Source organism: Amia ocellicauda, chromosome 1, assembly GCF_036373705.1.
Source record: "Amia ocellicauda isolate fAmiCal2 chromosome 1, fAmiCal2.hap1, whole genome shotgun sequence".
Taxonomy (NCBI): Eukaryota; Metazoa; Chordata; class Actinopteri; order Amiiformes; family Amiidae; genus Amia; species Amia ocellicauda.
This window is the reverse complement of record NC_089850.1, coordinates 2,127,861-2,155,557: the sequence shown is the minus strand read 5'-3', so window position 1 is coordinate 2,155,557 and position 27,697 is coordinate 2,127,861. Positions and strand designations below refer to the sequence as shown.

The following is a 27,697-nucleotide window of genomic DNA, read 5'->3' as shown; positions in this document are numbered from 1 at the left end:
AAAATTGCTTAAATTACCTTTCTTTCCCATTCAGACATTCAGTTTGGAGTTCAGGAGATTGTCTTGACCAGGACCACACCCCTAAATGCATTGAAGCAACTGCCATGTGATTGGTTGGTTAGATAATTGCATTAATGAGAAATTGAACAGGTGTTCCTAATAATCCTTTAGGTGAGTGTATATTAGGGCTGTCAGTCTATTAAAATATTTGACCGGTTAATCAATGGGCATTAGTTGATTAATCGGGCACTTATTAAAATAAGTGTAACAGACTAAGTGGTTGTGCCACACAATTTAATAAATACTAGGCATTGATAGTACAGTATAACAACGCTGTAACATTAATGGTAAAAAAAAAAAAAAAAAAAAAAAAAAATAGGAATTAAAAAAAAACACCAAATCATTATAATGAGCAAACTAAATTATAATTACTACAACAAATGATACTGTAAACTATTCACATTGCCCTTGTAAGAAAAGCACTGGATGCAAATGTCTTCGATATTTCTTTACGAATCGAGTTTGAATCCAAAGTTTAGTTTTCTCATTTGTGCGCAGATACTGTACTGTAGCTCTAATGATGGGATATCTTGCATGATTCGCCTTTATAATTTAATACTAGAAGCGCTGAGCTGGTCAGTTTGACAGATTTAATTTGAAATATAGCTGCAAGCAGCAATGCAGGGGGACAAGTACACATCTACACAGTACCATTCATTCTAACAGATTAAAATGTACTTCAAAACTGCTTTTAATGACACCTTATGCAATGTAAACATTGCTGAAATTTGATTGGCTCATGGCAACCATCTCGTTTCATCTATCATATTGCCTTTAACAAATCTGATGGAGGATCTAGCCAAGGGCATGTGTACAAAATTCCACAGACATTTGAAAATTGTCCAAAATGTGTCACTTAAACCAATCTGGCCACCAGCCCATGTGACATATGGCTTCCATATTACATATGGTATCGCTTCTACACAGCTGTGTATTACTGTATCAAGTATATTGTTTGTATACGCTTTTGAAAATAACGGCAGAAAAAATATCATAATATTACTAATAAAATCTATTCGTTGCAGACAATTATTTAGGCTTCCAGGTGATTCCAGTCAAAGACTCCTAATAATATAAATCAGATGAAGGCAAATTGTGACAAAATCAGCAGAGTTTACATGGTCAGGTTCCCCCTCTTGTGGTCAAATATGTTAAAGTACAAGCCGGTATTAATCTCAAGAAATCAAATTTCCCTAATTTGATTTCAATGTATCATTTTTAATTAAATTAGTAATACTATACATAGCTCTGGTATCATAATAAACGAGTAAACACTTTATTCTACAAGTCTCATTTGTGTACATCAATCTAAAAACTTGTATAGCTTAGAACTGCTGCAGGTTTTCAATTCACAGTTACCATCACTAAACCTCATTTAGTTGCTTACTTTGTTTCATTGTATTATCACATTGATTACCGATGTGCACGTTATATATAATTATAGCATTATATGCAATGTTTTTCATTAAGGGGCAAATATCTCCAATTATTAATATTAAGCGCCTCAATTAGTAGGTCCGTTTTTTCAGATGTAGCTCGCACAGTAAACATCTTATGTTCACCCTTTCAATTCTACTTTATACAGCCAGCGATTCAACAGTTGAGTATATAATATGTTAGCATAAGTTACGATTTCACTGAGAGAGAAGAGGACAAAGTCGTGCCACCCCATGTTCATCGTTAACTATTTAAATAGGAACTGATGCATGGATCCAGCCGATCTCAGTTTGAAATGACTTTCAATTGAAAGCAATAATCCACTGCTACAGATTCAGCAAAGTCATTGCTGTTGTACCACTGTTCATTTTCCTGTGTGTATTTTAATATCTTGTACTGCTGTGTGTTCTTAATTACATTTAATTATATTTTTTGTAACACTTTCGGTTTGTCTCTGGTATTTTTTTGACTATAGCTGAAAGAATGCCTGACTCGTTTGTGTACTAAAACAAACCAAGCAAATAAAAATAAACTGTAAGCAGATCATAACTGCTGCAGATTATACATTCGTAGTTATCTTCTGAACCTTATTTAGATGTTTATTTGATGTTTCATTTGGTTGTCACAATGATTAATGATGTGTGCGTTATATATACTTACACCTGGAAAAGAAAAGTATATCACTAAGGAGCATATAGCAGCAATTCGTTTTTACTATTGCGCCTGACCGAGTATGTCCGTTTTTTCGGGTATAGCTCACACGTCTTATGTTCACCCTTTCAATTCTACAGCAAAGACCAAGCGATTCTGCACAGATCAGTATATAACATGTCACCATAACTTACGATTTCACTGAGAGAGAAGAGCACGAAGTTATGCCCCCCGTGTTGCATCGGTAACATGTTATAAACAGGAAGTCACGCACTTGTTGTGATCTCAGTTTGAAATTACTTTCAATTGAAAGCTATAACCCACCACTATAGATCCAGCAACGTCATTGCTGTTGTACTACTGTTCATTTTCATGTATTTACTTTAATACCTTGCATTACTGTGTGTTGAGAATCACATTTAAGAATATTTTTTACTTTCACTTTTGGTTTCTCGCTCGCTTTCCTTCACGGTTTCTCTACAGCTGAAACAACCCTAACTACAAACACATCTCAGTTTACACTATTTGTATTTGCATGCAGACGTGTTTCTGTGTTTAAAATAATAGTTTCCACTCTAATACTGTTGCAAGTGACTGATAGTGTTTTGTTGTTACGATGTACATGCCCAAGATGGCGGTTTAGTAATTCTTTCTCTGTCCTGTTTGTGGTATATGCTGCTACCAGTGGTGACAGTATGTCATTACAGCCTTAAAATTGAACAAAATGTACAGTAAGTGTAAATATTTTGTTCATTACTGCCATGTTTCTTTATGTAGGAACTTTTCTTTTAGAACAACAGTCCAAAGATACTGCATACCAAAGCACACATCAGCCAGTTTAGGGGTTTATGAGAAATCGTGGCTGAAGTGTTTTCAGCATAATCAAAGATGCTTGCCACAACGTGTGACTTATCAATTTTTGGAAATAGCCATATCAAGCACTAACATAAGCGCACTATGTACAATAAGTGTCATAGCTCAACTCTTTACCACTCCTGAGAAAACTATGTTTGAAAACTGTATTTTTTTGTTTGGACTACAATCAAGATGGCTACCAAGCCATGTCACATTATGCCGCCATTTTGTGATCGAGTGACCATGCTGTAGACCCCTACATCCATGCCAAGTTTGGTGACTTTTTAACCAGCGGATAGCCATCTATCACTGTATGAAGTTTCATGAGTTTTCGTCAAACGGTTTGGTTTTTATAGGCTTTTGAAACAAATGGCGGAAAAATAATAAAAATAAGAATAATCCTAACAATAACAACAGGGTTCCAGCAACTTCGTTGCTTGGCCCCCTAATTACTGTGTTCCTGAATACACTGCGGATACCCGTTGGTGACTTTTCCTAAATATATGTATAAAATGTGCCTACGGTGTTTTAGCTGCATAAACGCAAATCACGTTCAAGTCGCAATCTATACCTCACCTATAGTCTACAGTCTTTCATGTGCTTGAAAAACACATGCATTGTATAGCATTACAAGTGTCTTCTTACAACTATAGTCAGATTGAGTGGACACGGAGCGATTAGACCGCAAATAAACACTTGATTCATCTATGTTTTGACTGTGCAGTGTACCCGTTTAGAAAAAAAAAAAAAAAGCGCATTGATATCATTTATAACAATCATTTTTGTTTTATGTTCATATTTCCATTTAAATACACTACTCATTTGTAATAGTTTTATTCGATTGTTTGCCTATCATTATTATACTATAGTTTTGGTTTTTGTAGGTAGTTTTCTAGTATAATCGCCAGTCATTATAATGGACATTATTTGTTTAAATCTGCTCGATAAATTATCTTTTAAGAAATATACTGTGACAACTTCCAGATTCATGCATACCCCTGATTCAATGTAACAAAAATAGTTTTAGCAAAGAAAAGTGTACAATGTATTTGGTTTTCATTTTGTATAAATACATGAACACATGAAACAATGTAAGACTATCAGTGTTAGATATCACAAAAATATTAAAGTACAAGTTTTGAACAAATATGTTGGACAAATATATTTTTGCAAAGTACAATACTGAAACTAGTAATGCTTTCATAAATCTCTGCAACATATACTGAGTGTACACTTGCATAGACTTCAGTGAAGCTGCCTTCTTTTTGCCAAAATGTACAGCATGGCTGAAGCTGCCATAACTAAATATGCCTATACAGAAAGTATTTACACTCTCAATCTTCTTTCTTGCTTTTCTCTTTCAAAACTCCAAACTTCGTGGTCTTAATCCCAAACGCCATCTATACAACGTGCGATTGTCTCACGATTTCATCCGATTTCACCTGATGAAATCGTGCGATTTCAGACGTTCGGATTTCATGCAAATTGCATAGTTTATTGTGGCCTTTAGAGAAGGGGAGGAACTGAAAATCTTGATGCCGCTGTGCCCTCAGAGGCACTGCTCCCTGTCACTCAATAGGACAAGATGGCTTTTCACACCGGTGTATGTGATTTGTTTTTTATTGTAATCTATGTAGTATTTGGATCCAATGTTTTTTTATTTTTTCTTATTAGTAATATGAGAACAGCGCATGTAAATGCTTGTAACATCTTCCCGGAGAGCTTTTACACTCTGTGATGAACGCTGTTAGGGAATGTTTGACCTCTGTACTAGAGGTCTGCGTGGGACTGTTTATTTCATCCTGCCCCTGCTGGGTTCTATCCAACACCCGCCCGCTCCCACAATGATTTTCTTCCCGACCCGACCGATCCCACTAAATTTAGATCTTGTTTCCAGAATCTAACATTTAAATTTTCCCCGAAAGAAAGAGAGAGAAAAACTGAAAGAAAAAAAAGAAAAGAAAAACTGCGGCTGTGATGCAAAGATCATATTTTGCCAGGCTGCTCAGGAAGTCGATAAGAATGGGTCGATAAGAATGAGTAAAGTGCGGATACGCGGTTGTCAAAGGATATCGGGAGCGGGTTATTGTCAGACCGCCCGCTGCCGTCCAAAGTAAACTAGAGTTACCGACCGATACCGTCTTTAATTCGGAAATTTAATCCTGCGCTGTAAGAAATCGAACGGGTCCCGCGGGAGAGCCGTGGGAATGCAGACCTCTTTTCTGTACTGTAGAGAAGATAAAATGGCGGTGTGCTGAAATGCTCACTAAATGCGAGCGCTTTTAAGGAAGTCAGATGAGGGATGTTTGAACATTTCAATGCTTCTGATCAATCTTAATTAAGCATTATTTTTTGTATTGTAAACTTTTTTTTGGGCACATTGTTCATTATTGTAGATAGTTATGACAGAGATTTGGAAGAGGGGTAGGCAGAAGTTTATCACAGGAATGTAAATGTGAGGGGATGAAGGTACAGATTAAGACGTTTCTAGTTTATTTCAGCTGGTCTACCTAAATGTCAGAATCCCCCTTTCAACCCAAATTACATAATTGACACAAAAGAAAAACGCTAAGATTAAGAAATACACAGAAGTAGTATAGTGAGATGTATTCAACACAGCAAACCTGATTTTTCAGCAAAGAAGAAAGAACACATGCTTTTACAAATCAATGAAAAGTATATAATGTATGTTTATTATTATTATTATGATTAAATATTACTGGTAGTAATAACAACAACAACAGCAACAATAAAAAGTACATTTGAAGATGCTTTTATATTTATTCAACACAGCACAATCTGACTGGCTGATTTTGTTAGTTTTTTTTTATTTGCTGAGCTTCTAGACAGGTGCATTCCTTGCAAAAGATGATAACTCTTGAAAAATTATTTGTAAACATTGTTTTTTTGTATTTTAAAAATAACATCATTGGGATTCGAATATAAGATTTTTATAAATGTTTAAAAGCAGAGTTAATTTTAAAAAACGTTGTTTTGAGAATAAAAATCGTATAACTTTGGTTTCTTTCCTAATGCACATTTCTGTATTCATTCCAAAAATAAACAAATTATGGAAAGAATGAAAAACTTAAATTTCTTAATTTCTTGTCATATGTATGTTCCATATGATTATTAGATGTATGTAAAATTTATAATTTGCTGTGCTATACAAAGCATTGTATAGAGCGCTGTAGTCCTAAGGGTAAGAGCGGTTGCTGTGACGTTAGTATTCTGAGGGTTAAACATGCTCACATGTAGAAATATGAATCTAGGTCATAAGGTAAGCTTGTGTATATCACAAATGGTTTCGGAGAAGAAGATTCTTGTAAATGTTTAAAAAAATTGCATTTAACGCAATATGGCAGCTGTACCATGGGATGCCAATATGACAAGTTTAATGACTTTTGGAGTCCTGGTGTGGGTTTTAGAGGCTTTGAAATGTGTGGTGGAATAATTACTTTGCAAATAATAATCAGAACAAAAACAATAGGTGTCCAGTACCAGAGCATGCTATATTTCTCTATGCGAGTGTCAGGCTGTAGCTGAACTGTTCTATGTTAATGGTACGTACCCATGTACAACTTATCTTTTTAGGCCCAGGCAGAAAGGGACCATCTTACTAAAACAACTAGGCAGAAGGGTAACGCATGATCGGATCATGTTCTGAGATTATGATACAGAGGTGACCAAATATGACTGGTCGGGTTAAAACCTTTAAAAGTCTACAACTGAACAAATAAACCAGGGAAAGAAGGAGATGACAAAGGAAGAAGACCAGAGAGACTGATGAAGAGACACCCAGTTGCCTACTACCAAAAGATAACTTATGGGTCTGTGAGGAGCAGAGAGAAACCGGGTATTATCCATTTTCGTTTTTGTAAGCCAGCAGGAGCTATATTATGAGGCTTCCATGCACGAAGTGCGGGAAACCTATTGTTTCTGTTAGGATTTTTAGGCTTCCATGCACAAAGTGCTGGAAGCCTATTGTTTTCGTTAGGATTTTTCTTCTTCTTCTTCTTCTTCTTATTTTTTTTCTTCCTCCAGAAATGTAAAATGCCCCTAAAATGCTCATACATTCACAAAAACTCACTAAACTTGTAGAAACCACTAATACCTGCAAATGCTGTGAAAACTGCATGTGCTGGTCACATGGTACTGCCACCACAATGCATATTGTGAAAAAGTGAAACAATCTTCTTCTCCAAAACCAACACACACATGCATATACCACTTCATATATATGCATACCTTATGCCCTACTATTACGCTTGTTCATCAGAAGTTGCTCGGTCTCACGCTTTGTCCGCCATATAGCATTCTCTGATTCAAGCTTTGGTGCCTTCTACTCCATGCCACTTATACCCACTGTGCCACAAATTGGTATGCATGACACTAGTACAGAGTACTACCAAGTTTGTTAAAGGCGAGTTGTCCCAGTGAAAAACATGGGTGCTGTGGGCCAATGGAAAAAAAACATACACACCGCTTCAGACAAGTTACACATTTCCTGCACACTGGAATGCAGTACAGACATGAAACTCTGCACATGTGTGCATGCCTCTGCCTTAAACAGAAAACCAGAGAATGAAGTTTGTGGGGTACACAGTTAAGCCGTAATGTTGGACTAAACATGTGCCCGCATGCGAATATGGAAACGGCTACTGCTCTGGAACAATGATCCCCAGTGGACTGAAACTGTGCATCTATTACATAGATACTGCAATCTATCAAATCTGCAAGAGGCAAGTGAGTGCATGCAAATACATGGCAGCCACAAACAAATTACTGTGCATGTATGCAAAATACGCATATTTATAAACGCATGATATTTGACCGCAAAAAAATCCAACAAGACATTCACGGCGACACTGCGCAGTGGCCACGATGCTTAAGGCCATGTCACACGCAGCAGTGAATATCTAAATAACCGAATAGCCTAATGTCCTTACATTTTCAGTGGGTAACACTAGTACAAAGATCTGTCAAAGTTGATGAAGCCAAGTTGATAGGACACAAAACATGGCTGCTGTACACCAATGAAAATGACAGCTTCACTTTTCAGCCTGATACTGAAATTCCTTATGTAGACCTCTACCTCCATCATGTGGCCAAACCTGTAAATTGCATTCTGTATCTTGAATGACACAATAATGAATCTGCACTTTATTAAGTGAAAAATACAATTGTACCTTACATAATTGAAGCAAGCAATGAAAAAATTGATACATAATCCACTGACTTTGAATATATACTTCAAATGTAAAAAAATGAAAACCACAAATGTACTACATTGGATTGAAATTGAAAATAACATTTCATAACACATGCGTTTAAACTGCCTGCAAAGATCTGAAACCTACTGATACAGCATGGAAGCCTTAAAAGTTGCATGCAACTTCTAGTTTAATATTATTTTCATTTAATCAATATATTACTTTCACATGAAATCTGTTCCAAATAAATGATTGAATGCTTTCTGCATTTTCCCTCAGAAAGGAATCCCTTAGAGATGAGACAAGTTTCAATTAAACTAATGCAGATTGGCTGGAAATCATGTATGCAAAATATTCTTCTACATTTTATATTCTCAATTATCTGTAGCTGGTAAATATTAGAAAAACAAATTATGATAACTTTTTTTCCAGCAAGTGGTGTAGTATACACAGTGTATACAGATTGCTATTATTATACATTTGTTCAATAAATAAAAATATACAATATATACATACAATTAAATGTGCAATTTAGTACTCAAAATTGGAATATAATAATATAAGACCTGCAAGAAATGAATAAGTAGATCTCATACCTGAGCTGGCTGTGGTCTTGGAGGCACAGCTGGTGGGCAAGCAATAACAACAGCTTGCTGTTGTCCTGTACCGGAATATGTTTAACATGAAAAACATTTATATGTAAGTCAATACATAAATTATCAGTATTAAGCTAAAGCTAAATTTAAAGGCAGGTGTAATTCACTTTTAACTGAAATAGCAATGTCAAATGTAACAATTTATTCTGCATATTAAGTAAATCACATATTGAGCAGAGTATTTAATGAGGACATACAAATGCTCAACACTTTGTTGATTGTACTTTCTGGTATTACAGTAAATATGTCACATGACAAGCTCAAGCAACAAAGTGTACTCCTCCCACCATGAATCAACATCAATTTCAAAAACAAATTAAATCCATAATTTAAACTGATACAACTTCAGGATTTTTTAGCAAACACTTTTTTTTTTTTCATTTTTAAAATTTGATTTATCCAAGTGAATCACACTCTTAACTGACAGAGCCACTAACCTGTAGGAACTGCAGTGAAGTTCCTGTTCATGTCTAGTGACGAGGAACGTGAATGAGAAGCATGGGGTCTTGGCGGGGGTGGTGGTGGGGCTACTGCTTTCAATCCTTCGGGAGAGGTTCCTGAATGAGATCTATTAATCATATTTAAAAAATGTTCAATAAATGTTATATCTACTTCATAACCATTGATTGAAAGATTAAATTTAAAAGCTCTGACTAAGTTTACAACCATATTTTGTATTACATTACACAGAACACATTTTTTAACATGTTTTTGCCACTTTAGAGCAGGGGTTCCCAAACTTTTTCTGCCCAAGGACCCATTTGCCAACCAGATTCTGGCTGAGAATCCCCACCTAAAAAAAATGCTGACACTGCCTCATTATACCATGTTAATAAAAGGAAAAATATAGAACATAGAACCTTATTCTTATCTGACAAGTTCAGATTCACAGAAGAGGTTAACTTACTCCTAATGAGATGGATGGGCCTGTACGCTATTTCATAATTGATCAACTAAAATATGTAGAGATTTTGCCATGGACAGCAGTTTGGAAACCTCTGCTTTAGAGGACAAACTATTACAATTTCTAAAATTATTTTAATCTGAATTCAAGTGTTGGTATGAGTGTACAAGTCTGGAATCTGTGATTTTTGTGTTTGATTCAAGAATATTTGCAACTTTTTATACTTAAATGTTTATGGAGTGGAGGTGTTAAGGGGGAAGGGGATGGGGGAGGATAGGGTGGAGGTGGGTAGGGAGGAAGAGAGGAGGGGAGGTCGTTTTCAATGCTTTCATGCTGCAATACTTCTCACTGTTTTGGATATTTTTTTCAATACAAATTTAATAAAATAAAGTTTAATCCTCACCAAAAAAAAAGCAGCTGTCAAGGAATTCAAGGACTGTTGGCGTTTGGGGTTTCACAATGGGTCATTTGATAATTTCTTGAATAGTGAAAACACTACAAATTGTTCTTCCCTGTGTAAACCTGGGTACTAATGACATTCAGAGTTGTCTTAGCATTACTATCTTATGCACTGATGATGATGATGATGATGATAACAATAATAGCCTTGAGAAGTAGTGTTTTTTGTTTTCTACACTTCACCTTAAAAATACAGTATAATCATAAATCTCGAAAAACTACTCACTTCTAAATCTTTTGTAGTCATTTTTGTATTACTTTAGTATAAATACATGTTAATTTGTTTTTTTCTGACTATGTGAATGAAAAGACACAAATTCGCCCGTTTTCTCCTTGGAAATAGTTAAATTTCAAAATATCAAAATATATTGGTCACAAAAGCAAAGTTTGTGGGGAATAATAGCCATTTCCTATGCCTACACTTTTGAGACATAAGCAATTAGGAAATAACACTTACTACCCAGGAACAAAAAATAAAAAATAAAAAATTGTTACACGATGTAATCAAACACTGAGTATATGCATTCTGTTAGGATTATTAATTGGGATGCATTAATTTGGTACTACCACATATAACATCTATATATACTGTATTCATCCTAATAGACGTAAATACGCTAAGACAAGACCCTTTGCATGCGCATCTATGAAGTACGAAATCCCCAAATTCCCCAAAATCCCCAAATTCGCATTTTTCATTACATCACCAGAAATTTGCATATTCAGTTACAAACTACACAGCCACAGGTCTCTTTTGATTTAGATCGAATATTCTTTAATGTCCTATGATTCCAAAACAGACTTTCACTAATGAATGAAGTAGGCCTAGGGGGAGGGTTTGGGACATAGCCGCTAGAAGGCCCAGCAGCCTCTGGCAAAGGGACACCCTGATGCGGGCTCTCAACCGGAAGAGGGAGAGACGCGCTTTAATAGAGGCAACTCTCTCTGGCACCAGCGTGGACAGCATGGCGATGGAATAGAGGCACAGTCAGAGGAACTGCGCCTGCTGGGTTGGCACAAGACAGCTCTTCTCTATGTTGACCCGGAGGCCCAACTCAGAGAGGCGGTCGAGGATCAGGCTTGTGTGGCTCTGAACCTGCTCCTTGGAGTTCTAACAGACCAGCCAGTCATCTAAATAAGTGAAGATTTGGACACCCTGGCAACACGTCATCCATGCACTTGGAAAAAGTGCAAGGAGCTAGAGACAGGCTGAATGGGAGAACAGGAGGGGGGGCCGCTTGGACTGCTTGCACAGCGACACAGCTGCAGGAGGAGGAACAATGGGGTCTCTCCATCCTGTCACTACAAAGAGTGCGCAGTGAGTGCTCCTTTGAGCCAGCGGTAATGCAACACAACAGTGGGGGTAGGGGCACTACACACCGACCACATATTACTGCACTTGGTCATAAAACCAGGGAACACTACAACCAAGTTGTGCCCCTTTTGTGGGAACAACATGGGAGGTACTGAGGAGTAACACCAAGCCCCCCCGCAGTGCGCTGAACAACAGCACTGCACACTGCAAGCGCCACGCGGGCCGTACAGGCATAGTCGCACCACGTGTGCAAGGAGTGGGGGTACTGGTGACACTGGGTGCCACGCTGTTCGGAATCCGGAGGGGGCATGGTAGAAAAAACACCAAAGTGGGGCTTAACACGCAAGGACCACTAGGATGGGTGAGTGAGCAGAGCTCAATTCAGAAAACTGGAAGAGCGAGACCTCCTACAGCCGCAGTAGCGAGCTATAGTGCTGGCGCAAGCCGGCAGAGGAGCCCCTCTCGCAGGCGATGTCCGTTACAACAGATCACAGTTTAAGCCGGGCAGCCGGCCTATTAATGCCGCCGCGTGTGCCATGGCTGTGGAGGAAAGTCCTGTGGACAAAAACCAACAGTGAACTAGCCTGGATAATAATATTAAACAACAAATGCAAATGCAAAAATTGCAAATTTCTGGTTTATACTAACACAGACGCTCTCTTACACGTCTTGACGAACAAAGGCGAACGGCAAAAACAGGAAGTAGAAGGGTCCTGTTTGAGTGACCAAAGGGGCCAATGTCAGCTTTGCCCCTTGGGCAGTGCTTCCGACTAGAAAGATAACTGTTTATACATATTTTATTACACTTGAAATTTGAAATACATTTTACATTTTACTTTATACAACATGAAACGCTTTGAAGTTAGAAACTTGCTGAGTCGATCAGAGGACAGGCAAATGAGAGCTATATCACGTGTAAATCTGCTAATAAAAAAATAATGATAATATATGAATAATCACAAAATCACGTGTATCAGGAATCAACATGATTATAACTTTCACAATTATTAATGTTATTACAAAGCACAGATTGTCGGCTATATTATATTCAGTATAGCCTACTGCATAAACTGCGGGTCCGACGGTTGGAGGAGAAAGTATAACTTATACATTTTCAGGAGTTTACAAATTTATTTAATTCAAATATTTAGTAACATATAACAATGGATATGCAGGAGAAATTCACATATGCAGAGATATTTAGTTTTGTATTGCAAAAGCCACACATATTGAATGCTTTGCTGTTGAATGCATGAGACTATAAACAAAGCAGAACATTGTGTCACCTGAGATATTCCAAACAGTATACCCACCCTTTCATATTTCAGAGATGTGTATTTCAGCCTTCTCTTGGCTGCATTTACTGTTCACTTATGTGCTTTTTTCATTGTTGAGATTTTTTTTTTTTTTTTACAGAATTCTTTCAGCCATGGATACAGGTATAATTATCATTATAGAGTAAGGCCGTGAAACAAATGCTTGGTTAAAATAAAAATTTAAGTTGCCACAAGGAAGGCAAATTCAGTCCCATCCCATTTTATCAAACACATCCAGAAACCACATAGCCACAGCTGCCTGTTTGGTGAGGGTTACATTTTCAGGTGTTAAAAGTTGACAATATGATATAATTTAGCAGAAAAATCACTACCAACTACCATTTAGCAACACAGGAGGACATATAAAACAGATTATTTTTAAACTGATAGTCCTTTATGGCAAAAAATGTAAAATAGTGTTAATCTTTGCCTGCACACAATACATTACATAAGTATCTAAAATATTATTATATATTCTCTGAAAAGCTGATGCCAAGCAAAATAATTAACCATAAATTGCTGGTTATATACACATTAAATTTTGAACTATATATAAACAAGTAGCTTAGAATCACCTATTGACGTTAACAAAATACTGTAATAAAATGCAATTAAACCTACCTTTGTCGTGTTACAGCACTAACAGTCTGTTCTGGATCCGATGTAAATGAATCTGAACTACTGTAGCCTTCTCCTATGAAATCACAATCACACGTTACTTATTAATTAAATAGTTTCATCCCATGCTGGTTTTAACAACTGAGCAATTTCCACAATGTTATACCATACAGTGCTTGAAACTAACCTAGTATTCTAGCACATGGAGTAGTAAACAAAGACATTTAAATAGTGTTCATGTTTTTTACTATTTTAACCCGGTTTGGTAAACTGATGAGTTTGTCTTTTTAAACAGCTATTAAGGTAAGATTAACTACAATAATTAGGAAGAACAGAAAAACTAAAAATAATTCTGTACATCTGGTGTCATATTAAAAGCAGATTTTAATAAGGATCATCAGACCTACCTTAATCATCACTATGCCCAAGCGCATCCACCATTCCATTTTTTTTTTTTTTTTTTTAATACATCCTTTTCCTATGAGAGCAACACAACTAAAGCCCCATTCAGACTAAAGACATTTAGACAGCCTTTTTCATGCCATTTTGTTGCCGGCATAGTCTGTGTGAAAGGTTCTAAGCCGGCATATCGACATCAGGAAACTCTACACTTTGGGACCTAGTCTAAATGCTAGCATATTTGCAGCAACACATCTGTGTGAAGCAGGATTAAGAAAGCCTGCATATGACACATCACGTCCTTACATTGTCAACGCAGTACGCAAGCTAACTGGCGTAACCAATCAGAATAGGTGTGCATTTTCACGTTTTGACCACAACACCACCAGGTTAAGCCACCTTTGACCAAGAACTTGTGAGCATGACACAAAAACGTACCTGGTCATTAAAAATGGCGGAGGTTAAAAATAATGTAGTTGCAGCAATTCTGAGTGTTATTGATGAACCAACAGGTTGGTGATATATAATAATGCTAACTATTGTCACAGATATGTCAGAAGTTATATACCAATAAATCATGCTAAATATCTCTCTATACAAAGGCAAACGTGTTAGACTGCATTACAGTGTAGGCTGACAGTAGTTTGTTTCAAGTTATTACATAAGGCAGGAATGTCAAACTTAAAAAAAAAAAAAAAAAAATACATAAGTTGTTTTCAGCAATCAATCAATTGCAGATATGCACCCCCATACTTTTGGTATAGATATAGCTATACACACAATATAATGTCATGCTTTTTTCTCACTGAAAAAACACACACCCATACAACCTGATGAACTGCTCATAGAGCGAAAACCCTAGATTGACATATTCCTCCTGACTATTTGTTCTTGGTAGTGAGTATGAACCACACCAGTGCCCCACTTAGAACTAAAGCCTAGTAAACACAATGGAAGGAAACTGGCAAAACGTGGAAATTTTACTTGTACAAACACTTACAGAATATCGATCCATGACTCCTATGTACATCCAGTAGATTGAAGCCTTAAATTACCAACTACATGTGTTTAAACAATGAAAATATTTTACCAGCTATAAGGTAACACTCAAATATTTACATTTTGCTTTTGAGAATAAGAAACAGCTATTTGATCTAAACAGATGTACACAAAAACTCAGCCAGTATCCCCTTTACAGCAGAGATGCTAAATCCAATCCATTAGGGTAGTTTTGTTCCAATCATGGTCATCTTATTTTTATAATTATAGGCTATTTTAGGTTTGTAAAAATATTTAGTATTTTTATGACCTAAAGGGAAGCTTTTTTGGGCTCCAACGGTTTGCTAATATGATTGGGCATTAGGCTACCATTTAAGTTTTTAATGACCTGGGTCAAAGTGTTTTGGAATTATAATAGTTGCATTAACTAAGTCCATATGCACAATTGGTGGAATTCTGCAGGTCTGCGCAGATCTGCATAAATCTGCACTACAAGAACGTGACCAATGGCTTCCTCACAGATAAGTTCTGCATGGAAATTAAAACACTGTTAAGTTTAAAATATGTGCAGTGCAATTAAAATACCACAAATCTACACCTGGTGTGTTAACCCACCTAAAAGCTCCATACACAGACAGTTTTTGCTATGTATTTTTTTTTTTATTATTCGCTGGAACTCGAGCACACAGGAATGATTCCGAACGTAGACAAGCAGTCTGTATATCTTGAGTGTGGTTTGTAAATGTGGGAAAGTAAATGGTTTAGTTAAGTAGATTGTATAAATTAGCTAGATAGATATACATTTTGTATTTCACTGTTATGACTAGAAAACATTGACACAAGGACGCTAATGTTAGGGCACTGTCGTTGCAGCTCACATTGCTAAACTATTAGGCAATTGAATGAAAATTGTATTAATACAATAAAACAATTTATGAAAAATAAAAACATATTGGTTGGTCAGTTACAGCTGCAAAACATTCCTTCAGAAACAAATAATCACAACCTTTATAGTTCATTTGAAATTGTCACAATAAAAAGTTGTGATTATATCAGGAAACAATAATAATATGAGGGTCTGACATAGGATGCATGAGTTGGCAGGTCTGCTTTTATTGCTGCTGTTATTAGGAAGGTAATAATAGGAATAATAATAGGAAGGTATTTTTGCACAGACTAATATTTATTTAACAAAGTTGTTGTGTTAGATACATATTAATCAATTATAAAGTATTAATTTATGGGGAAAAGATTTGTGATTGAGATTCTGCTGAAAAGAACCATGTGCGGTTTGTTTACATTACGTCTTTGCTGACATCTGCAGAACATAGTATTATAGTATTGACAAATGGAAAGGACATTACTATGTATACGTCATCAGCCTAGAGATTTATTACCCAATCACAGACCGTGACTCTACAAATATCTAGCCAATCCAAAGACCCTCTGAAAACCCAGGATCTCAGGTGTCAGATTTCACTCTGCCCCAGAGCACACTGGTCAGAACGCAGATGAGACTATTTTACAGCGCATGTGTTGCATAATATACTATTACTTAGGGGATGTTATGTTACAGTAAGTAATACTTTAATTTCGCTCATCATGTTTTAAGTTTTATTTTTATACATTAAAAATCCACGCCAGCAGATTCCATCTGGCCCTGCTCATGATTATATAAACATTTCACAATTCTTAAAATCATGACTTTTTATGAGAATACTAATCTTACTTCTGACTACATCTTCCTAACTTTACAATAAATGTATAGAGCATATTACAATACTATTTCAGTTATATGTATATGTAGTAAGTATGTATGTTTGTGCATTTGTGAGTGTTTGTTAGTAAAGACACTGCCAGAGTTACGAACATCTGAACATAACAGCAAAGCTCAAAGAGTGTTTAATAATTCCGGCATGATAATCTGCAAGTCATTGGCAAATCATAAATTGTTCAATTAAACAATTAAATGTGTTTGTGCACAATAATAATACATACATTATCTTTTTTTTTTTAATGGTATGATTTAATAGATTTTTAAATTTAATTTAATTATGCATCCAGTTTATAACTGTATGTTGCTCTCAAATTGGAAAAGGTCCTTACCTGCCCTCAACGTCTTAAGACAAGACCCAAACCAGAAAGATTTCCACACAGAATCTCTAAAGTGGATATCTGACACTGCTGTTCAGGGTGTCATTGAATGTCAGGATCTAATGTTGGTACTTGCTCTTCATACATAAAGGTATGAGGCTTTCAGAAGAAAATCTGTTCTGCTGGCTTTTGTGCCAGCAAGACAGATTTGGTACGTTGGCATTTGTGACATTATGATGATAACATACAATCAGCGCAGCAAGATAGGAATGTTTATTTTATACAGTGCTGTGCAAAAGTTTTAGGCAGGTGAAATAAAGTAAGTATGCTTTCAAAAATAGACATGTTAATAGATTATATTTATCAATTAATTAAATGCAAAGTGAGTGAAGAGAAGAAAATCAAATCCATATTTGGTATGACCTCCCTTTGCCTTCAAAACAGCATCAATTCTTCTAGGTACACTTGCAACAAAGCCAGGGATTTTGTAGGCATATAGTCAGGTATATGATTAAACAATTAAACCAAACAGGTGCTAATGATCATCAATTAAATACGTAGGTTGAAACACAATCATTAACTGAAACAGAAACAGCTGTGTAGGAGCAATAAAACTGGGTGAGGAACAGACAAACTCAGCAAACAAGGTGAGGTTGCTGAAGACAGTTTACTGTCAAAAGTCATACACCATGGCAAGACTGAGCACAGCAACAAGACACAAGGTAGTTATACTGCATCAGCAAGGTCTCTCCCAGCCAGAAATGTCAAGGCAGACAGGGGTTTCCAGATGTGCTGTCCAAGCTCTTTTGAAGAAGCACAAAGAAACAGGCAACGTTGAGGACCGTAGACGCAGTGGTTGGCCAAGGAAACTTAGACCCCGTTCACATATGAGATTTAGGCCGGCCCAGGGCCGCCTTAACTCATATGTAAACGGGGTCATAGTTTTAAGGCGGACCTGGGCTGGGTGAAAACTAGTCCAGCTTTTTGACCGCGCCTAAATCTTGAAATTGTGAACGGGACCATGTAACTTTATTCACTTATCTGAATTTTGCATTAAAACGATTTAACCGAATCAATGCATTTTAAAACGAGACCAGCTGTTTACTATGCAATCTGAAATGCAATTATATTGAACTGAGCAGTACAATCACAAATGCCAGCTTTGGAGGTAACTGGGACGATGCAGAAATTAAAGCACTGTTTAGAATGTGGATGGAAGATAAAGTTAAAAAAGAAACCGAAGGAAGTGTAAGAGCACTGCTGTCTATGAGGATATAACTATAGAAGCGATCACAGAAGGCTTCTGTGACAGACAGACTCTGTTGAAGAACTACTACTGTATTATATGCACGGTATGTGTGTGTATGTAATACACATTTTCAGATTATACATCTCAATAGGCTATTGATAACTAATGCATACGATTTCTTGTGTTTTAATGTAATGTCCTACTAAATGTGCTTCGCTTTCGGGTGAATTGTATAACACTTTTAGACTTGCAAAACCGAAGATAGACATTTGAAAATGGAAATATATTAATTTGATTCCCCATTGAACCAACTTTTTTTTTTTTTTTTTTTTTAATTAGAAAGCTTTGGCTGCAAAGGGTTAAGATTACTTTCAATGAAAATATAGAACTGATCAATAGCCTATATATATCAATATTAATAAGTTTAAATACATCGCATACACCTGTAAGCAGACCTAATGTCATGCGTAACTGGTTTGTTTCAGCGGATTCCCGGCACGCATTTCGTTTAGGCCTACTTTTCAGCTGCGAACGTCCTTAGGCCTCCTCAACTGTGAACGAGGTCAGAAAAAAAAGCCGGACTAAATTTGAGGCAGCCCAGGGCCGGCCTAATAAGTGTGAACGGGGTCTAACTGCAGCAGATGAAAGACACATCATGCTTACTTCCCTTTGCAATCAGCTCAGAATTGGCAGAAAATAGTGGGACCCTGGTACACTAGGATAGTTAGCAAACTTGTCAAATTTGCAGATGATACTAAAATAGGTGGCTCAGCAGATACAATCTCGGCAGCACAGGTTATTCAAAGGGACTTAGATAATACTCAGCTGTGGGCCGACACCTGGCAGATGAAATTCAATGTGGATAAGTGCAAGATATTACATGCAGGTAACAAAAATGGCCACTATAATTACACTATGGGAAAAACAGAACTTGATGAAGTAATGCATGAGAAAGACCTAGGAGTCTATGTGGACTCCTCACTTTCTCCATCAAAACAATGTGTGGAAGCAATAAAAAAGGCAAACAGAATGTTAGGGTATATTGTGAAAATTGTAAAATTTAAAACAAGGGAAGTAATGTTAAGAACATAAGAAGAACATAAGAAAGTTTACAAACGAGAGGAGGCCATTCGACCCATCGTGCTCGTTTGGTGTCCATTAATAACTGAGTGATCCAAGGATCCTATCCAGCCTAATTTTTAATTTTCAGCATCTACCACATTGTTGGGGAGTTTGTTCCAGATTGTGACTACTCTCTGTGTGAAGAAGTGTCTCCTGTTTTCCGTTTTGAATGCATTGTAGCCCAATTTCCATTTGTGTCCCCGGGTGCGTGTGTCCCTGCTGACCTGGAAAAGCTCCTCTGGTTTGATGTGGTCGATGCCTTTCATGATTTTGAAGACTTGGATCAAGTCCCCACGTAGTCTCCTCTGTTCCAGGGTGAAAAGGTTCAGTTCCCTCAGTCTCTCTGAGTAGGACATTCCCTTCAGACCTGGAACCAGTCTGGTTGCTCTCCTCTGAACTGCCTCTAGAGCAGCAATATCCTTCTTGAAGTTTGGTGCCCAGAACTGTACACAGTATTCCAGATGAGGTCTAACTAGCGCATTGTACAGTAGGGCTGCACAATATATCGAAAATTAATTGTTATCGCGATAATAGTATATGTGATATCCGTATCGCAGAGAGGTGCGATAAATTACATTTATTTTATGTGCCAAGCATTTGTGTGTTGCTTGCATAGGTTGTTTATCCAAATTTGACCAATCAGATGGGGCCTTACTATGTTTATACCCACCTCCCCAGTAGGTGCTCTTATGCTATTGGCTAGACTGGGCCCAAAGAGGAACCTAGTGGCTCAGAGCAGAGAGTGGAAAATAAAAAGTAATGGCAGGAGTAGAGACAACCGAGGAAAATGACAACAGCGAAGAACTTGTGCCTAAAAAGAACTGTACGTCTGAAATATGGCAATATTTTGGCTTCAAGAGAGAAGATGTGTCACAAATGCAGGTACTGTGTAAGTCGTGCCGAAAAATTGTTGCCACATCGAGAGGAAATACAACTAATCTCCACAGTCATCTGGAACGCAACCACAGGGAGCTATATGAAGACTTCAAAAAGTGTAAGCCCAAATCTACCAAAACTGCTAACGAAATGCCAAGTAACGGTAAGAGAGTCCCATAGACAACCATTAATCAAAGTTTTGCAAGTTTAACTCCTTATGAAAAAACCTTGAAACGCCACAAGGAATTAACAGAAGCTATCACACGCTTTTTAGTTAAAGACATGATGCCTGTTTGTGAGTCTAATTAACAAATTGGACCGGAGATATCAGCTGCCATCAAGAAATTATTTTTCTCAAGTCGCAATTCCACAGATGTACAACACGTGTGAAGACCGTGAGCTCCGAGCTGCGCCAAGTGGACTTCTACGCTAGCACCACTGACCTGTGGTCCAGTCGCACGACTGAGCCCTACATGAGCTTTACCGTTCACTTTCTTACTGAAGACTTTGAATTAAAAACAAGCTGTCTGGGCGTTGTATATTTCCCCGAATCCCACACCAGTGAAAACATAGCCCATGGACTGCGGGAAGTTTTAACCAGCTGGAACTTAAAAGAGGAGAATCAAGTGTGCATTACAACAGACAACGGCGCTAATGTGGTGAAGGCTAGCGAACTTAATAATTGGGTCAGACTACAATGCTTTGGTCACCGCATGCATCTGGCCATCGGTGAGTGTTGATGTTTATATTTGCAATAATAAAATGAAAACAGAAAAAGGTATATTTTGTATAGTTGCATGTAGTATAAACATGATCTTGCATATTGTAATATTTAAGATAATGTGTGCTGTGCAGTGCTGTTGTACCCTTGAGCAAGGTAGTTCACTTAGATTGCTCCAGTAAAATACCCAGCTGTATAAATGGTTAAAAAGTCACCCTGGATAAGAGTGTCTGCTAAATGACAAATAATCCACAGAGGCTAGCAAATTGTAGCTGACTGTTTTCTATCTCAAATGCTGTTATATAAAATTGTAGTTATAATATTGCAATGTTATTTCACCCTGTACGTCCTTGTTTTGTTTTTTCTTCACTCTTCAGAAAATGCTGTTAAACGCATGACTCGAGCTGTTGGTCTTTGCAAAAAGTTAGTGGGACATTTCTCCCACAGCTGGAAGGAGAAGATGGCCCTGAAAAAAGCACAAAAAGAGCACAACCTCCCGGAGCACTACCTCATCACAGAATGCCCTACAAGGTGGGGTTCGAGACAGAAAATGATTCAGAGAGTTCTGGAGCAGCAGCGGGCCATAAGCGACGTCCTGTCAGCACACAGAAAGTTTAGACATTTGGTTCATTCTTGGCAGGACCTAGATGTACTTGAGTCTATAAACCAGGCATTGCAGCCTCTGCAAGAATTTACAGATGCTCTGTCAGGTGAAAGTTATGTAAGTGTTTCGTATGTGAAACCTGTACTTCACTTGATGAACACCTCAGTTCTTGCTGCAAAGGAAGAAGACAGTGATTTAACGAAGTCCATAAAGATGAGGATTCTAGACTACATGAACAGTAAGTATGACAACTAAGCAACTCAAGAACTTCTGGACATGACCTGCTTTATGGACCCCAGATTCAAAGCCGGCTACATCAGCAGTGACAAGGTGTCAGACATCAGAGCCAGGGTGATGTCTGAAATTGAAGCAACTGTGCCAAAGGTAAATGTTAATATGACAATAGTTAGTAAGTGAAAAAATAATGCACTATAACTAGATTTGGTTACAATATTTACTTTATTTCTCTATTTTAGGAGCAGAGCCTAAGTAATCAAGATCACCAGGGCATGGGTTCATCAGATGTGATCCTAAAGAAGCCCAAAAAATCCCTGGGCAGTTTCTTCAAAGCATCCCCAGCTTCGTCATCTATGGTACCATTGCACGCTGTGGAGGCTGAACTGAACAGCTACTTGGTGTCTCCCACCATAGACAGTGAGATGCACCCTCTCCATCAGGTCAACTTCCCACACCTGAGTAAACTAGCCAGGAAGTATCTCTGTATACCTACAACTAGTTCACCTTCAGAGAGACTTTTTAGTACATCAGGAAATGTTGTGACATGTTTAAAACCTACCAAAGTCAATATGCTAGTTTTCTTGGCAAAAAACCTGGAATAAAATTGCTTTCACTGATAAGCACATATGGCATTGCATTGTGCTAAAATATAGGTTTATATGTTAATACTTAATTATTTTATTCTTGTGGATGTTTGACAAGATGTTAGTATTTCCACTACATACTAATTTATTTAAGGTCTGTACACTTTGTTTAATAGTAATTTTTTATTTGATTTGTGTTTAATAATGCAAGGCAAGGCAAGGGAATATTTTGTTTAAAAGTTGCTCTTGATGATTGCATGGTTACATGTGAATAAAAAAGGAATGTTTGAGAGTAATGCATTTTTTTGTGTTTGCAGGTCTATGGTAACCACAAACCAGAATCAGAATATCTGCCGAGGTTTTCAGTCAGTCATAGTGTTTTAAAGTCTAAATGTTTGCACCTCTATTATCTATTACCTGTTTATTTTAGTATGATCATTACATATACAAATGATTAAAAAAAAAATTGTTAATAAAAATAGCATTTCTATAGGGAAATGTTATATCGCAAGAAATATCATTATTGCAATACTCAACAACAATATCGCATATCGCAAATTTTCCCAGTATCGTGCAGCCCTATTGTACAGTCTTAACATTACTGCCCTTGATCTCAATTATACACTGTTGACAAAATACCCTAACATTCTGTTTGCCTCTTTTATTGCTTCCCCACATTGTTTGGATGGAGAAAGTGAGGAGTCCACATAGACTCCTAGGTCTTTCTCATGCGATACTTCATCTAGTTCTATTCCTCCCATAGTGTAATTATAGTAGACATTTTTGTTATCTGTATGTATTGCCTTGCACATTGAATTTCATCTGCCAGGTGTCGGCCCACAACTGAATATTATCTAAGTCCCTTTGTGATGCAGGTGAGACTGATTGGTCTGTAATTTCCTGGCTCAGTTTTGTCCCCTTTCTTGTGAATTGGAATGACATTTGCTATCTTCCAGTCAGTTGGCACATCCCCTGTTCTAAGTGTCATTTGGAATATTTGAGTTAGAGGCCTATAAATCAATTCCCTCATTTCTTTAAGTACTGTTGGAAATATACCATCTGGCCCAGGTGATTTGTTTGTTTTTAATTCTGCAAGTCCCTTTAGTACCTCCTCCTCATTTATCCTGATCTCTCTTAGGATTTGCCTGGACTGATTGTTAACCTGTGGCATGTTATCTGTCTTTTCTATTGTAAAAACTGTGAAATACTTATTTAGAACATTTGCCACATCTTGTTCATTTTCCAAGATACTTCAATTTTTGCCCTTTATCCGTTTCACTTCTTCCTTTATTGACCTCGTGCTGTGTGTAGTACTGAAAAAAGCTCTTTGCATTAGTTTTAGCTCCAAGAGCTATGTTTCTTTCTATTTCCCTCTTTGCTTTCCTGATCCCTTTCTCAAGATCTCTTTGCAGCTCAACATATTCTTTTTCATCTCAATCCCTTTTGTATGTGCTATACAACATTTTCTTTCTCTTGATATTTTTTTGCATTCTTCTATTAAACCATTTTGGCCACTGGTTTTTGGTCCTCAATTTGCTAAGTTTTGGTACAAATTGCTCCTGGGCCTCAATTAGTATATTCTTAAAATATAACCATCCATTTTCAACTGAGTCTGTATCCAGTGTGCTCCAATCTACCTCTTCTAAGTGCCGCCTCCATACCTTCAAGGTTTGCTTTTCTGAAATTGTAGACCATTGTTTTAGACTTGGACCTTGTTTTTTGAAAGAATGCCTCAAAGCTCACAATTTCCCATTGGTTCTCTAACTAGTGTCCCTCTGACTCTATCATAATCACATGCCAGCACTGTGGCTTCTAACTCCAACATCTTGTTCCTCATACTCCTGGCATTGAGGTACAAACATTTCAGGACTTTCCTACTAGAAGGTTCCCTTCATTTTCTTTCCTTAGAAGAACATCTCCCATTGTCAGATCTCCCTGCCCCCCTGGTCCTTAGTTTAAATGATTCTCAATTTCTCTGCACATACGCTCTCCCAATGCATTAGCCCCCCTTCTGTTTAGATGTAGTTAAGACTGTACAATGCACTAGTTAGACCTCATCTGGAATACTGTGTACAGTTCTGGGCACCACACTTCAAGAAGGATATTGCTGCTCTAGAGGCAGTTCAGAAGAGAGCAACCAGACTTATTCCAGGTCTGAAGGGATTGTCCTACTCGGAGAGACTGAGGCAACTGAACCTTTTCACCCTGGAACAGAGGAGTCTACGTGGGGACTTGATTCAAGTCTTCAAAATCATGAAAGGCATCAACCACATCAAACCAGAGGAGCTTTTCCAGATCAGCAGGGACACACGCACCCGGGGACACAAATGGAAATTGGGCTTCAAGGCATTCAAGATGGAAAACAGGAGATACTTCTTCACACAGAGAGTTGTCACAATCTGGAACACACTACCCAGCGACGTGGTTGAAGCTGAAAGTTTGGGAACATTTAAAAATAGACTGGATAGGATGCTTGGATCACTTAGTTATTAATGGACACCAAACAAGCACGATGGGTCGAATGGCCTCCTCTCGTTTGTAAACTTTCTTATGTTCTTACAACTATCAACTGTCCGGACAAGCCTGGTCAGAAGTGGCCTTCATGGAAGACTTGTGGCCACAAAGCCATACCTCCGATGTGGAAACAAGGCCAAGCGACTCAACTATGTACGAAAACACAAACTGGGGTGCACAAAAATGGCAGCAGGTGCTCTGGACTGATGAGCCAAAATCATACCTGCATAAAACTTTTACACAGTACTGTATGTAGTCTTGATTTACCCTTTAACTATTATCATTGCTACTTACCTGCAGTGTTACCAGCTACAAATTGTATTGAAGTTGTTAGCTTAGTTTCTTCAGAAAGCTCCTGTGGTTTAGCCAGTGAAGGACTAGTAGGGTGTGCATGTTCTGCAAAAAGAAAAATGCCATACATTTTAGTCTGGGGCTTCAACTGACATATTCCATTTTGTATTTCTTGCCAACAAGGAATGCCCATATCAGATTGTGCTTGAATCTCTTCAGCTAAAATATGAACAAGAGCAGGGAAAACTTTATGTAATCTCTGGATCTATTGAGCACCCTTTTTAAGTGAGGAACTTTATCAACATCACACACTGCATGCAAAAGAGAGACCAAAGTTATCTAAAATGACCATTACATTTATTTCTTTCAAAAAATCATGAGCTGATGAAGATCATTTTAAAGTTATACAGAAATTACAGACAAGTAAATAAAGTTTAAATGAGCTGTGAAACGTCTGCTTGTGTTTTCAAACACAATTGCACCCTTTGCTCTGCAAGACCTGATGATTTAAAATAAATGTATTTCATATATTTTTTATGTCTTTGGTCTCTCTTTTACGTGCAGCTTGCAGGGAGGATCCTTCCTCTCAATAAAATATTTGATATTTGCACTTGCAGTACAATATTGCTTTGTTTGCTTCCAATTTTGTATGAGATACAAAAAAATTGCACTGCTCAAGATGTACTATTTCTGAAAACATTTTTTAAAGGATAATCTATGTTAATCATATAGGCTATATAGCTAAAATTACAATGATTGTGTGCTAAGGGTAAATCCATCCTTGTTTTAACGACATTCACTTCTGCCTTGTAATATATCGGTACATATTTCTAATCATAGAATATAATCAATAGCGTAAATATTCAACCATGTGGGAAAACGTTTTGATTCACATTGCATGTGTATGTCCACGTATACTTATTTATTAATATATATTTGAGTTTTTTATGCTATTCATTAATCAACTCTTTGGGGGAAATTTTATAAAACTTAAATCTTTTCAGATTATGAAAGCATGTCATTACTTACAGTACAGGATGTCTGCGTGCGGTTGCAAAAACACGTTATTATACATATAGGTAAGTTTAAAGTAAAAATATTGTTATTAATAATAGTTTTCAATAATGAATTTGTGACTACATTCCCCTTTTCTTACTTTGAATTATAGGCTTATTTAAATGTTTTAATGGAGTACAGTGTCTGCTAGTATTTACCATTTGTAATTGTTCACACTCAAGTTATTCATTTTAGTCTAAGCATCGTCACATTTACTTAAATACATATGGAAGTAAAGCAACCCACTACAGTCAAACCCGTTTCCTCTTATTTGCAGTTCTGTATTAATGGTGAGCACTAAACGAGCGTCTCTCACTCAAGGATAAACTACATTATCATCGACATCAAAAAAGAGATAAAAGCAGGCTCAATTATGTAGTGAACTGGGGTTTCTAAGCACATGCGCTTGGTGTTATTAAATGTTTTGTGATGAGCAAACCAAGTGGAGATCAGTTCATGGTTAAACGAAACCTGAAGAACTAAAGTTTAAAAAGCAGCAGTCACTTGAGTGGACATCTATGAAAGATCAAGTAACGTAGAACGTAGTTTGTATGGTAAAGTGTACTGTATGGAGTTTATTGATGTATACATGCATACAGTAATTCAGTTGTAGTTGGCAGTTGGTTTGTTTTTCAATGCCAAGTTGTGAAATTCTTCACAAGAAACTTGTTAATTTCTGATTTGACCAGGTTTGATGACATTTGATTAATAATAATAATGTGCACGAAACATAATAAACCTTTGTGGAGGACGCATTGTCTTTGAAAACAAAATGTGATGTTGAAATCAACAAACTTTCCTTATCTGACTTTATTCAATATATTTTTAATTTCACAGATGTTTTCTCACAGAATTACAAATAATTTAGTACAACACTTTTACAACATTAATTTCAAATTTGCAACAAACTCTGCAATTCTCCTGGTAATAGATAAGCAGGACATGATGATGACCAATAGTTGATGGTTCAAAATAATAAAGAAATTGGTGACAAAGATACACACACAGTAAACAGCCGCAGCTCCACAGCACTGCTGCAGTCTATATGAATGGCGGCTCTGACAGTGGAATGCAGAAGTAACAGTCACTCCACTCTGCTACTACATTATAAACTGAACACTTGGAGCATGCTGTGCAGAGCTGCGTTTCGGTGCCGTTTTTCACCCAACGCTTGATTCTTACCATTTGACAATGTTTTGGGGTGTAGATCACACAAATCGATAAAAACCTATCAACTATACCACCCAAACGTCAGACATTGGTCTTGTACTATGATCAATGTGGTGGTTATTTATAAGTTTTAAAACATCTCTTTAATGACACTAGATAAGGAAATTCCAAGATGGCGGATGTGATAATAAAAACACATGTTTTTGGTGAATAAAAAGCAATATTTGTTAGGGGTAAACTCATAATTTAAAGACATAACCCTGTAAGTGTATAACAGCTTTAATTATTTAAAAAAAA

General features: G+C 37.0%; 1 protein-coding gene across 3 annotated transcripts in view; it reads right to left on the bottom strand.

Annotated features, from left to right (window-relative positions):
• reps1 (RALBP1 associated Eps domain containing 1) overlaps positions 1 to 27,697 on the bottom strand; it is a 181,560-nt gene that overhangs the window by 45,426 nt on the left and 108,437 nt on the right. For all 3 annotated transcript variants that reach the window (XM_066700473.1, XM_066700647.1, XM_066700558.1), the window contains exons 12-15: positions 25,178 to 25,279; positions 13,488 to 13,560; positions 9,310 to 9,440; positions 8,813 to 8,877 (exon numbers count right to left, since the gene is read on the bottom strand). In XM_066700473.1, coding sequence (XP_066556570.1) covers positions 8,813 to 8,877; positions 9,310 to 9,440; positions 13,488 to 13,560; positions 25,178 to 25,279 — 371 coding nt within the window. The remainder of the gene's footprint in view (positions 1 to 8,812; positions 8,878 to 9,309; positions 9,441 to 13,487; positions 13,561 to 25,177; positions 25,280 to 27,697) is intronic.